The sequence below is a fragment of the Pleuronectes platessa genome, chromosome 17, assembly GCF_947347685.1.
Source record: "Pleuronectes platessa chromosome 17, fPlePla1.1, whole genome shotgun sequence".
Taxonomy (NCBI): Eukaryota; Metazoa; Chordata; class Actinopteri; order Pleuronectiformes; family Pleuronectidae; genus Pleuronectes; species Pleuronectes platessa.
This window is the reverse complement of record NC_070642.1, coordinates 12,778,135-12,791,771: the sequence shown is the minus strand read 5'-3', so window position 1 is coordinate 12,791,771 and position 13,637 is coordinate 12,778,135. Positions and strand designations below refer to the sequence as shown.

Below are 13,637 nucleotides of genomic sequence, written 5' to 3'. Positions count from 1 at the left end.
ATTAAATAAAAACAAAAATACATCACGGGTAAACAAACAGAGTGTGTACTTATGCTTTCAGTACACAGTGAACTGTGTATGTGTGAGTGTGTGGGTGTTGCCTACTACTGAGAGGTTGTACCTATTCCCCACTAAAAATAAAACCCCATGATGCTGTGCCTTGAGGCAAAGGATTCTGGGTCAGGCTGGCCTGCACCCCACTGGAGTACTGACCCTGATGAAACAACCTTCTCTGTGTTGGTGTGTGTGGATGTGTGTGTGGATGTGTGTGTGTGTGTGTATGTGTGTGTGGTTGTGTGTGTGTGTGTTTGCCTTTGTTGTGTAGATACCATCTTTTAAAAACAGTCTTGACCTCTCTGCATCATTTTCTTTTTCTCTGCCTGTCTGTTCAGCTCCACCTCCTGCTCTTCCTCTGTTTTAAAACCCTTTTCTCCCTCAGTCTATCACACACTCTCTCTCACACACAAAACACAAACACACACACACACACACACACACACACACACACACACAACCTAATCCCCTGCCCATTTCTGCATTCCCATCCAATCTCCCAGGCAGAATGCATGTTATATTCTTCTGAGCAGATTTAGACCTAATTAAGCGGGCTCGCTAAAAAAAAAAAAATCAAAAAATTGGGTTGAAACTACTAAGTTGTCATTTCTCTCTCCTTGCCTGGAAATCTGTAATATTCCGGGCTGCGGTGGCAATTTTGGAGCTTAGTAAGTTAGAGAAATCACTCCTGGGAGAAATGTGAAGTCGGAGGCATGGCATATGCAGTACAGCCTTGCAGCATTGCTAATCCGACAACTGCAGAAAGGAGGTCTGTCTGGCAAAGGGAGTATTATATGCAGTCATGTATTTTTAATAAACCAATTTTCACTTGTTATTAAGCTCAACAACTACACTTCAGTATTAAATGACAATTAAGAGAATGCATCTTATTAACGCTGAATATTTCAGCAAGTTTTTGCTGCCGTGGCCACTTCAGCAGTGATTTGAGAAGCGTAACAGGATCTATTTGATTCAGCCGCATCAGAGTCTATGAATGTTTACAGTGAGAAACTACACTTCAGATTTGAACTGAATAAAAACGAGACAAAAAAGATTTGACTAAACATCTAGCTATGCGATTATGTTGACTGTCTCTTCCGCATCTGTCACAGAGAAGCTCTTTATCTTTGTGGAGGGATGTGAAGCAGAGCTGGTTCGGTGTTGTACATGTGCTCTCACTCAGATGTCTGAACTTCCTACAGAGCATCTCTGCATCGAACAGCAGTTTGGTCTCTTCCAGAAACACAGAAGTCACTGTCTACAGTTTCACTAGGAAATATTGTTCTGTTGTGGAAAGTGGTAAATAAACATTAAAAAAAACTGTTGACAGCAACTTCTGTCGATTATAACATCGCGTAATACTGACTTTTTCACAAAGACACTAGGCTGCTGAATTTGTTAAATGTCATTTTTCCAATCTGTTGAGCTGGCAGCGAAAATCTTTCAAAGCAGACATCTTTAAACTTTCAGCAAATAAATCCCAGTGGTGGGATGTAACTATGTACAATTACTGTGTATGGTACTTCACTACATTCTTCAAGTATCTGTACTTAATTAGATATCTCTCACTTTTACTCCAGTACATATATATATATACCCTTGCAGCATCAGCATCAGCAGCACAGTTGCGGAAACAACTGAAATGGATCCGAAAGAGACCCGGCCATAATGATGTAGTAGACGGTTCCATTTGGCAAGTACTTTTACTTTTAAAAGTATAGTATATGTATTATCCAAGTACAGCATACTTAAATTCAAGTACTTACTTACTTACTTACTTTTGCTCTAAATTAAAATTAAATTACTTTTAGTTAAGTAAAATGTTCGGATACTTCCTCCACCAATCATAAATCAAAAGCTATCTACATAGCTAGACAGAAAAAAACAACAAGCATTAATTGTGGGTTAGGACAAGCAATTATTTATCCTCTTCAGTAACAGCAGTGCATCCATCCTTTATCTATAAAGCTTCATCCTGAAAGGCTTGGAGCGGGGAGATGGAAGCAATCCCAACCGACACTAGGCGAGGGGCGGGGTACAATCTGCACAGGTTGCCAGTGTCTCGCAGAACCAGTATACAGAGACAAACCATCATTCACACTCACATTCACACATGGAGTCTTCAATTAATCTACATGCATGTTTTTGGACAGCGGGAGGAGGCCGGGGTAACCCAAGAAAAGCCAAGCTGGGGTGAACATGCAAACTCTAAACAGAAAGACCCCCGTCTCTTCATCTACTTCATAGATTAATTGTTACACTAATTACACTAATGATATTATAGTAGAAAGTTAAAAAGAGGAGTATAGGTGATCGGAAGAAAACCACTGGCTCTACACTACCCAAGAGCAAGAAAACTACTGACTAGCTTTAAATTAGCATAGCAAAACTTCAAAATGAAAACCTACTTGCTCAGGTTAGCTCAAGACTCCTGGGCTGAGAGTGTCCCTGTTCCCAAGCTGTTCCATAAAATCTTGTTTCTGTTCAGCTATCCCCTGCTGTGAGTGTGCAGCGGAGATACACATTATCACAGCGCGGCACACCACCGAGCAGCTAAAGGGAGCCATGTGAGCCAGTTGAAAAGGTCAAGAGATGATTTGTTGAAAAGTTCGGTTGCTTCGTTGCAGCCAAAACAACCAGCACTCCTCATAGTTGTAATTCAATGTTCCAATTAAGGTGCGAAAAGGATGAGAAAGCCATCAAAGAATGGTCCTTTGAATTAATTTAAGCCAGACTGACACACTTTTCCCTTGTTAGTCTCTGATTATCATTCACTCTCCTTCAGACTCACTGCAGACCCACACAGCCTCGTGGGAGACTTAAGAGGACGGGCCCACTTGCCATATAAAATAAAATGTGTCACAGAGCAGGAACGGAGGCGAGGGCAAAGTCAGAAAAAGTAGGGAGAGAGAGAGAGAGAGAGGGAGAGAGATTATAGTTGGGTTTGCTGATTACGATTGAGGATGTAAGAGGAAAGAAAAATTCCAGACTACAAGAAACTACGAATCCTCTTTGAATGTCAGATAGACGTAACCTTCAACTCCTCTTTCTTTCAGTCTTTTCAAAGTCCTGATACTTGATATTTTGGTGCTGATTGGACAAAATATGAAGTATTGAATTATTTGTGAGACCTTAACTAAAGGTAGCTTTAACAAGAAGCTCCATAATCGTCATTTTAACACAGGCAGCAGACTAATCTACTGATATTTATTAATTTTATGCTAAAATTCCGACTTTTGTTTCTTCATCATGGCTCTAAAACTCCGTCGTAGTTGACAGCTCCTTGGAGAGAGGAGGGAAGGGAAAGGTGGAATGGAAACAAGTGAAATACCTTTACATAATTAAACAGTATTATGTTTTCACTTGACTTGTGTGTGTGTTGTTGTGGCTCTCTGTGAGTATTTGTTTGTGTCTCTGACCCGTAGCCCCTCTGCGGCAGACACTCCAGGATGTCATAACAGAGGCTGAGCTGGTCATCTTGCTCACAGCTGTAGATGCACTCCAGAGCGACCACCATCAGCTGGTCCGGGTCCCCGATGATCTTCTGCTGGCACTGCAAAGGAGAGGAGAGGAGAGGGGGGGATAAGTCAGTGTGTGTATGTGTGTGCGTGTGTGTTTGTGTGTGTGTAGGAAGGGACGACAAACCCTGTAGTCTCTTTGTACAAACACACTGGTGATGTATTATTTGGAGTGTATTCCTCCTTTTTGAGTGTTTGTGTGATGCGCTGCATGTTTTTTTAATGGCCAGGGGACCTGTCCTTGGCTGCGCCCTCATGGTCTCATAAATATAACATTTATAGCACAGGGCTATGACACTAGGCCTGACATGACGAACTGTGTGGGAGTGTGTGCTTCCATTGTGCCGTCCCTTTGTTTATGGCTGGCCTGGCGTGACGGCCTCTACACTGGTGTCGTGGAGTGTGTGGATACTTGCGTCAGGTTTGGAGTGCTGGAAGACGACGAGGGGCAGCGCGAGGTCTCGCTGGGCCAGGCTGACCAGGTATTCTCTGAGCAGGCACTTAGCGGCGCCCTCTGTCTGTCCCTCACAGCGGTGCAGGAACGGCACCATCCACTGGAAAGCATCTTTCACGTAGCGCTCGGTGCTGGACTGGTGATGGAAGGACATTTACTCAAAGACACAGTTTATAAAGAATAATACAATGGATGGAATCAAGTACCTCCATTGACTTACTTATAGCACCTGTCGTATCAAGCTTATGCTTAAGGGCAAATCCTTTTATCCTGGACGTTTTCCCATCTTCAAAAATACCGAATATATATTTTTTAACAGTTCCTGCCTTCACTGCACTGAGATATAAGTTTGGTAATAAAACAAGCCTCACAAAACAAATAAGGATGTGATGGTCCTTTCTAAAGAAGAACCAAAGATAATATGCAATTGACTCCCCAAGTGTGACCACGAAAGTGTTAATATTATATAGGCTTATCTCCAGAAATACCCACTAAAAGAAAAATACGCAAATCTATGCTTGACAACATATATTTTCCCAACTAATGTGACTACTATTTCCCAGCAGACTTTAGTTAAGTGCATGTTAATCAAACATTGATAATGCTTCTGCTGAACATGTTTTGTCCTCCACGTAGTCAAACCCATGAATGTAAAAAAAACTGATTTACTTCAACAGTAAAATACTTTACTGCTTTTTATCCAGAAAAAAAAAGCTTATATGTGTTTACAGTCCAGTCTTGTTTTATCCAACAGAGCAAAGACATTGCCATTTTGCGGCAATGGAGAAAAGTGCCCTGCATGCAGATTCTATGTTTGGTAGGTGGAAAGCCTTTTGCTTTAAGAGTGTAACATTAAGGGTTGAAAGTGCTCTTAATGTTGCTGATGTTCATTTCTGCATTGTGTTAGCCAAAATTAGCCAGCCTCCAGTTAACCCAGAGGTCGACTGCTGGCTTGCGCTGTGTCTTGCTGCCATAATAGAGTCATATTCTCTCTGTGAAAAAACTAATTAACTCATCTTTTCCAAAGAAATCCACTTGACAGATTCCTGTCTGATATTGAAATGGAGTGTGACACAGTGACAGGGTCATGCTACAAGAAGACTACCTCAGAGCTTGTGTGTGAAAGCTGGGAGATAAAATAAGGTTACACACAAACCCTGTGAGAACATATCTTGTTCGTATAAATAGGTACATCTCCTCGGTTGTAATGTTTTTAGAACACTGAAAATAAATTTTAAACTACATTTACAAGAAAACGTGCCATGTGATTAAACTTGAGCTACAATAGCCACAGTACTGTATGTGGGCTGTGCTTTGGATTGTGAGGATGCATGTCAGGTTTGTGCCGGGATCTGCACCAGCTATGTGCCAGCTCTGACAGATAAGAGAGCACCCAGGGGGGGAAGGAGAGGTGTGTACATGTGCTAAACGCAAACTTGCACACCCGAAACCAACATTTTACTTTGCTGTACTGCGTCTCTGATAAAGAAAGACGTCAGACACAGGGGGGGAGGGAGAATGAATCTGAGCAAGTTTGGTAAACATTCATAGACACGCACGCACACAGGCACACACACACACACACACAAACACACACTCACACTCACACAGCGCCCAAAGGGAGAACCAGTCAAACAGCATGTGTTAGTGCAGTCAGCAACATTAGCTGGCTGCCTGCCTATATGGCAGATCCTACTGGCAGTGGTCCTCACAGGCGAAAGCTGGCAGTTATTAGCGACAATTTAGAGGACAGCTCATATTATGTACTCCAAGGGGACTTGTAACTGTACTAAGTGCTGCAGACTGGCTTTCATAACTCTCTCGCTGCCTTTGGATCGGCGGTTCATGTGGTCAGATATCAGGGATTTCAGGGAATGAAAAGGAACTGATTTACTGTGGGATTTCTATTCATCACTGCAGTTGGATGTTTGCCTATTCAAGCTGTAACTGGTGAACATTATGTTCTTTAAAGGTACAATCAAGTCAATGACAAAAGTCTGGAGCTTTAAATGAAATATAATTGTAGGCAAATAGCCTGAAAGTGATCTATTATCCATCTTTTAGACAATTAACACCTAAGTTCCTGTGAATAAAAAAGATTACACTGTTTATAATTATAATAATTACAGATTATAATTAATAAATGAAAAACACTAATATAATAGGGTGGGGGTGGGGGGGGGGGGGGGCGGCTATATCAGTAACAACATGATCTTCCTCTAACTTTTTGCCAAAACTGTGATTGACCAGTGAGAGCAACACCCTGCAAACAATTTAAAAATACTTCCTTAAATCATTTTAGGAAATAAGAACTAATTATCGGTTAAAAAAAACATTATGACATAACGTCTGCCAAGGAAAAGGTGAGAATGTGAAATCTGAAAGGTGCAAATTGTTCAACTTACATTATTCATGAGCAGGCGGAGCTTATCGATGTCGCTTAACTGCTGCAGCTCTTTAAAAGTCAGACTCAATTCAGATGATGTCTCGTACACAATCGTTTCCATGGTGACCAGGTCATCGCACAGGAGCGTCAACCCTGGGATCTCCCGCTCCTTCCCCAGGCGCACCAGTGACAGGGCGCAGTCCACCTGGTGTACGGTGAGAAATTGCAATGAGAGAGAAAGAGAGAGGAAAATAAATAAAAAAGGAATATTAGAAGATGAAAGTGAATGAGAGAGCAAACCACAATCCTGCTAACTAACACACAAAACGGGCATGAAAACGTAATCCTCCTTGGCGGACATAAACATATTTCCAGTCGTACGGACAGATGCTGATCACAAACCACACGGTTTCCATAAATCTAACTACAGCTCGCCTTATCCCTGTAATTAACCTTACAAATTAGTGTGTCTGCTAATACTGAAATCTGCCCATGTGATAATATTAATAGGAATCCTTGAGTCCAAGAGAATGTTTGTACCAAATTTGAAAAGGATTCCCTCAAGGTGGTGCAGAGGTATCACATTAAAAAGGCAAAACATTTACTTGGTGAAACATCTGTGACCTTGACCTTTGGCTATTGACCACCACTATCTTTTCAGTTCACCCTTGAGTCCAAGTGAACGTTTGTACAAAATTTGAAGATGATCCCTGAAGGCATTCTTGAGATATTGCGTTCAAGGGAATGGGTCGGACAGACAGAGGCATAGAAATGAAACAAATGGATTGGTCAGCCTGTCGACTGAGTGATGACGGCAATAAACATGAAAAGACATTAAAAACAAAAGAGAGAATATAAATTGGACAGAAGGAACGGTATCAAATGCATTCGACACACACACACACACACACACACACACACACACACACACACACACACACACACACACACACACACACACACACACACACACACACACACACACACACACACACACACACACACACACACACACACACACACACACACACACACACACACTCTTTGGAAGCTAATGAAAATGATATGACTGTAAAGCTAATACGTGAACCGAGGGCGTAAGATGTAAATAAAGACGCCATTTTAACTGGTGTCATTATCCATTGAAAAAAAATGCTGTCACAAATCCAAACCACTCTCATATTGCAAACAGGAGAGGCCATTTAATTATGCTGAATGGCTTTTCAGCATCGAGTGATGGCAAACTCATCCTTCGTCTCATGTAATATATTTAACACTCTGTACATTATTAAAGTCTTGTCTCGCTGGCTGTATTTTAACGATCCAACCAAAAGCTCTGACGTGTATGCGGCACGATTCCAAATCCACTTTTGCTCATTTCACCGAAAAATAAAGTGTTGCTCTGTCAGGCACTTGTTTTTAAAAAAAGGGTTGTACTTTGACTCTTAATTAATCATGGGTGTGTTCTGGGCATGACATACATTAAACCAACCAGAGAGCCATCTCTAATTCCCTTTAAAAGCCAGATGCCGTTGCACTTTGGCATATTGCAAGCAGACCATCTGTGTGTGTAACAAGTGTGCATGTGTTGTGCAGCCGCCTATGTAGGTGTGAATAACTCTCTTGATAAAGCAGCCTTGTATTAAAAGTGAATTACACACGACTATGTTGTTGACTTCAGGAGTTTGTTATTTAGCAAGTACAATAGTTCTCTGCTGCCTCAAGATCATGTACTAACAATGCACCTGACCACAAATCAAAAGAAGACGCCCATGTGTGTACAGATGGGCCTGAGTAGATCCGATGATGTATGTGGATGTGTGCACTGCATTGTAAAACGACAGCTGTGAGAGTCTGGGACTAGCAAAGGCCCTTGTGTTTTGTTTGTTCATAGCAACACAAGCAGCTCTGTCACAATGTAATGTGAATTGTAAAGATGGAGCCAAATTGTAAAACAAAACAAAAAATACAGTATAAACTGAAGTTGTGACGTGATCATGGTTCGAGATGAAAAGGACAAGGAGAAGTTTGCGAAGCCCGTGAACGTGAGCATGAAAACCCAACAACTGTGAACAGGATCCAACCTCTCATGAAATGTGGGACTAAAGGAAGACTCTGATCACCAAACTGAGAGAACATTCTGCCAATCCATCCAACAGTTTTTAAGACATTTTTTCAGACTGGACCAAAGTGATGGACTGACTCTTCAAATATGACTGCTGCTTCCATCTTACAGCAGGGCTTCTAAAGATTTCAACAATTTAAGTTAATACTTTTTAAGCCCACCATGAAAACAATTTAAGATTTTTGTCAAGGAAGGAAGATCAATAGGGCTAAATTCAGATTATTGAATTTGTACGCCCCTGTAAAGTTGAGCGTCCGCCACCCTGTTTGTCTGATTGGAACTTTTACTTTTTTGTGTGAGATGACTTATGCTACAACAACAAATAACTCTCTCCAGAAGTCCTGGAGGATAATGAAGTAATCCCACTCAAATACGACTTCTACCAGCATGACATCTAATTAAGGAAAGAATGTAGAAGAGACACTATAGACAATATAGTCAAACACAAGACAGAAGCTCTGCAGATATCCAACATTTGTGAAGCCTGTGATGTTTAATCTCTGCAACGTGACATTTGCTGAATTATTTTGTGGTTGTTATTGATGTTGTACTGTATAATTCCGTCTCTCTGCATTGTTTGGACAGTAACCGAGGTTCTTCAAAGCTAGGCAACACATAATGGAAAACCCAATGCAGTGAACACATGAAACGTAAAGAAAACAACAATATCTAATCCAAGCCCAGATAGAGCCCATCAGTCACAACTAATATCCAATCATTAGTCCTTGGACAACACAACAGGAAAGATTTGGGGCTTCCGACTACTCGCATTGATAAAATTTCATCCAGAAGAGCAACCAATCAATATCCGACCACCTCTATGCTGGCAGCATGCCCAGCCAATTGATGCTCATCCACCTGTGGATAGAAGCCAATCAATAGCAGATGCCGCTGGGCCCCTGTAGTGATGATTGCTTACTCTCCACCTTTCAGAGGAGAGCCCATTGACATAGTGGTTAGAGTAGCATCTTGCTTGCACATGCACACAAACACAGAGGTTCTGCAACCTCGTCCTCTTCAGTTTATCTCAACCAGTTTCTGGCTGAATAAATAACTGCCTGCCTTCATTTGTAAAATCTACACATACACACTAACACACACACACACCTCGAGTCAGAGCCCGAGCAATTAGACACGAGAGAGAGGAATCTATTGATCTCACTGTGAGTAAAGATCCTCTGAGTTCTCACCAACCCGCTCTCCTTATCTTCTGTTCCTGCTCTCCAGAGATAGATTCCCCCGCCAACAGCAGACAATTCAGATGTTTAAATTTCTCACTTTTTAATTACCACCTTGTCTCCATGCCCTCCCCTTCTCATTCTCTCCTCCAATAGGGACCCAACAATGCAACTTTTTTCAGTCCCGAGACTGAAACTAGCACTTGGGCTTCAGGTATCAGCTGATGCAGAATACCGATCTGATATCGGGGTTTAATTATAAGCGTATACTTCACTGTGTGGAAGAGACTATAGGGTCACTCTTAGCTGTTGCTAGTGCATAATGCTTATATACTGCTGAACCTTTGTTTTGAGCTTCCTCCATAGAATATCAGCTGTCCTTTCTCGAAATAGGTCTACCATCACACTACCGACAGACATTGTAGTCCCTGGGAATCTAGACATAAACATAGGTCCGGTTCACACCTGACAACGTGGTCGGTGTGATCAGATCTCAGGACGCATTGAGGATGCATTTGTGTGACCCGGGTGATCCGATCCCAAGTGGACAGCGTTACTGCTCTATATGCAAATGCTCACATGAGTCATTTGTGTTAGTGAAGATCAAACTATGTTGTTTTCATCCAGTCTGAGTTTATAGATGTGCCTGATGTCACTGTGCTTGTGTGTGTGTCAAAGTGTGTGTGTGTGTTTCTGTCAGTCTCAGAGCGAGGGAGAGGTAGAGAGCACTGTCAGGAGGGGCTTGATTAAACAATACTGGCTGTGGAACGTGCACGTAATATTGACAAAACATTTGACCTGCTATAAAACGATTAGAAACCATTATGTGTTGATATTGTCGCGGTGAAGTGTAGAAAAGCTTTGAGTCATTGTGAGGCTGCAGTGGGTCAGAGGACGTCAGAGGACACCAGCTGAGCAGGACGTCATATGTGGCGCAGGATAAATTAAAAGTTCACAGTCAAAAGAATGCTACCACCTCCAGATGTGGTTTGAGTTACTGGCTCTCATGGGAGATTCAGGACACATTTGGATGCCTTCAGACCTGAACTTAGCACTGACCACTAATCGGATCACACAGGACGGATGTTAGCGATGTCACCGATACCTGATCCAGCCTTTTGAGTCTACTCTACTCTTTACCGAACTTCTATCCTCTGCCTCCCTCTCGGTCTCGAGTTTCAAAACATAATTTTCACATGTTCAATTTAACCATCTTGTCGCACTTCGCACATCTTGACAGAACTGTTCAACAGTAATTATGGTTGGTCTTTGTTTGAACTCGCACTCTGGCCTTTTGCCTTCTTTGTATGCCCGTCTCTGTTTTTTCCAAGACAAACTGCACATTTTGTGACATTTTGTTGCTAACGGTGTTTCAAACAACACTCGTTTTTAACACCCCTTATTTCTTTCCTTTCCCTTACAACTGGTTATTTTCTTTTTTCCACAGACAGCTCTCTTCATGAGATTACTTTCTTTTTTTACCTCAGCTTCTGTTTGTGCTGTCCTCCCCTTTTCTTTGTTTGTAACGTACTCTATCCTAACTGGGGATTTTGCATTGGCCCAGCTTCTTGTCTTTTCTTCTTTCTTTTGGTTGCACTTCCATTCTCTGATTTTTCAAACCTCTCTTTCTCTCTCTCTCTCTCTCTCTGAGTCATCTTGTCAATCTTCCCATTCAGCGCCTCGCTTCCTGCCGCTCTGTGACTGCTTCAGAACATTCACGCTTCCTCTGATGTGGCTCCTTTTAATCAAACCCCATTTTCCTCTATTAAATCGCTCTCCCAAGCATAAACACGGCCAGATGAAGGATGGGAGGAGGGTGCAAACGAGGGAGAACAAATGAGATGAAAAAAGTAAAGAGGGTAGGAGGGTGGGGGGGGAAGCTCGGAAAATGGCAACAGAGTTGTGCCGGTGTCTCTCTCTGTCGCGTCTCCATGTGTGTTTGAAAGCGAGAAAAAGACGTGTGTGAAAGAGCAGGAGACATAAGCGTTAGGGACGCTCCCATGAGGCTCCTGGAGTAACGCGTGAGAGAGCAAAAGCAGATGAGGTCTAATTAAAAGGGAACAAGAGGGAGAATGAAAGAGAGAGCCTGTGAGTTTCCTAGACATTAACAGAGACCTCCTTCTACACAAACACTCTGTCACTCACTGTCTCTCTCCTTCGTGGATGATGAAAGACTCTCCAGTCGTCTTGGAGATAGGGCAACACCCCCCCCCCCCCCCCCCCCCCCCCCCCCAAATCTTCCTCCTTCATCCTCCTTACACCCAGTGAAGGGGATGAAATGGAGAGATGAAGGGGAAAGACATGACTGCACCCTAGTTAGTCTTTTCACAAAGACAAAAGAGAGCCCTGTGACAACCTTGATCCATCACTGTGAAGGAGGCAAAGAGGCGAGGGAGCCGCGGTGTGGATCGTGTGGGTGGAGAGAGTGGGCAGCTCCGGCAGTTACATCCCATTACTCCACTAAACAAGTCCTATCAAGTCCTATTTTTCAGTTACAGCAACAGAGCTGCACATGACAGAAGCGTTGGTTACTCTTCATTAGAAGCCCATATGGCAAATATGATAATGTCTGTCACAGATAGAATCAATGTGACCTTGACTGATGGAGGTTGGCACATCTCTTCCGCAGCCTGAATCCCTGTTCATCTCATTTTTCTCCGCCAATGAAAGAAGAGATAGCGAAGGAAAGCAATCTGTAACGGCACCAGTCCTCCCAGTTGCCAGATGCCTATTGATTCCTCTGTGCTGCTGGAAGTTTCAACTGAGGATCCTGAGAAGGAACTTGATCAGGGTGCGAAAACAGGTTTTACCATCAAAAAGAGAAATTTCTACCAGTTGGATTTAGAGAAAAAAAAAATACTAATTGCAAGGTGAAAGTGAGGATAACAGAGTGTCGCCTGATTTTGTTCAAGTGGTAGCTGCTGAGAGGCAAAACGCTTGAGGAACACTTCCTTGCAGCCAGCTGTCTGAACAGACACTTCCCCAGTTTAAAGCCACGACTAAAAGATTAAAAGATAAAGACTGGGGTAAACTGATGATCTAATTCTTATGATGTCAGTTCCAACTATGTTAGAGAACAAGAGGGTGGGTGAAAAACCCTGCCATCATGAGAAGGGGCCAGATGCATTAACCATATTAACACAGGGGGGTAACACCGCACACATTCAGATAACATTTATAGTGTTGCACTCAATTGTTCACGGGGAAAATGGCAGAACTAGTTGTTGGAAAGACAAACAGCTTGAATGCTTGGTTGGACGTTGGCGTGCACTGGTGTTCGCACCTGTTTGGAGCAGGAGTCGATGTCCTGGGCTCTGCTCTGATACCAGTCGGTCAGCAGCTCGATTGGGGGTGAGGCTGTGCGGAACCTCAGCAGCTCTGGAATCTCCTCGTACAGGAAACTGTCATCGTCGAAAAAGTTCTGGTCCAGCACCGCTCTGAGGAGGACATGGGGAAAGAGTGTTTTATATGTGTTTTGCCAAACATTGTATATTAATGATTCACAAATTTTGTTAGGGAAGCAATTGGTCGGGGGATATTCTTATTTATTATAATCAGCAAAACCTAAAAGACCAAAATCAACAATGAATCGTTTGTATATGTTTAAAGCCAGTGTAAGATATATCTTTATACCATAGGTTTATTAATATTGTTAAACTGCATGCCCAAATCATACCAACTTCAAATCTTCACTTCCTCACTCCTAACAATACACATGCCAAATGTTAGCGGATCAAATTAAAGTTTTTTTTTAATGCAAAATTCCATGGATGCATCAATTAGCCAAAGCTTGTTAAAAACTATTTTGGGAATTGAGTCCACTTTCTTTATAAATATTTTAATTTTAATGACTTTCTTTCTGAGTATGGATTAATGGGTTTAGGGCTGAAGGTCAGAAAGTATTAGGAGGCAGACTGACACT

The 13,637-nt window shown here is 42.3% G+C and overlaps 1 protein-coding gene across 1 annotated transcript in view; it reads right to left on the bottom strand.

Moving 5' to 3' along the window:
- The window catches only part of nbas (NBAS subunit of NRZ tethering complex), a 149,830-nt gene that overhangs the window by 99,348 nt on the left and 36,845 nt on the right, over positions 1–13,637 (bottom strand). Inside the window, exons 23-26 of the mRNA XM_053445252.1 lie at positions 12,999–13,152; positions 6,432–6,617; positions 3,989–4,162; positions 3,474–3,607 (exon numbers count right to left, since the gene is read on the bottom strand). Coding sequence (XP_053301227.1) covers positions 3,474–3,607; positions 3,989–4,162; positions 6,432–6,617; positions 12,999–13,152 — 648 coding nt within the window. The remainder of the gene's footprint in view (positions 1–3,473; positions 3,608–3,988; positions 4,163–6,431; positions 6,618–12,998; positions 13,153–13,637) is intronic.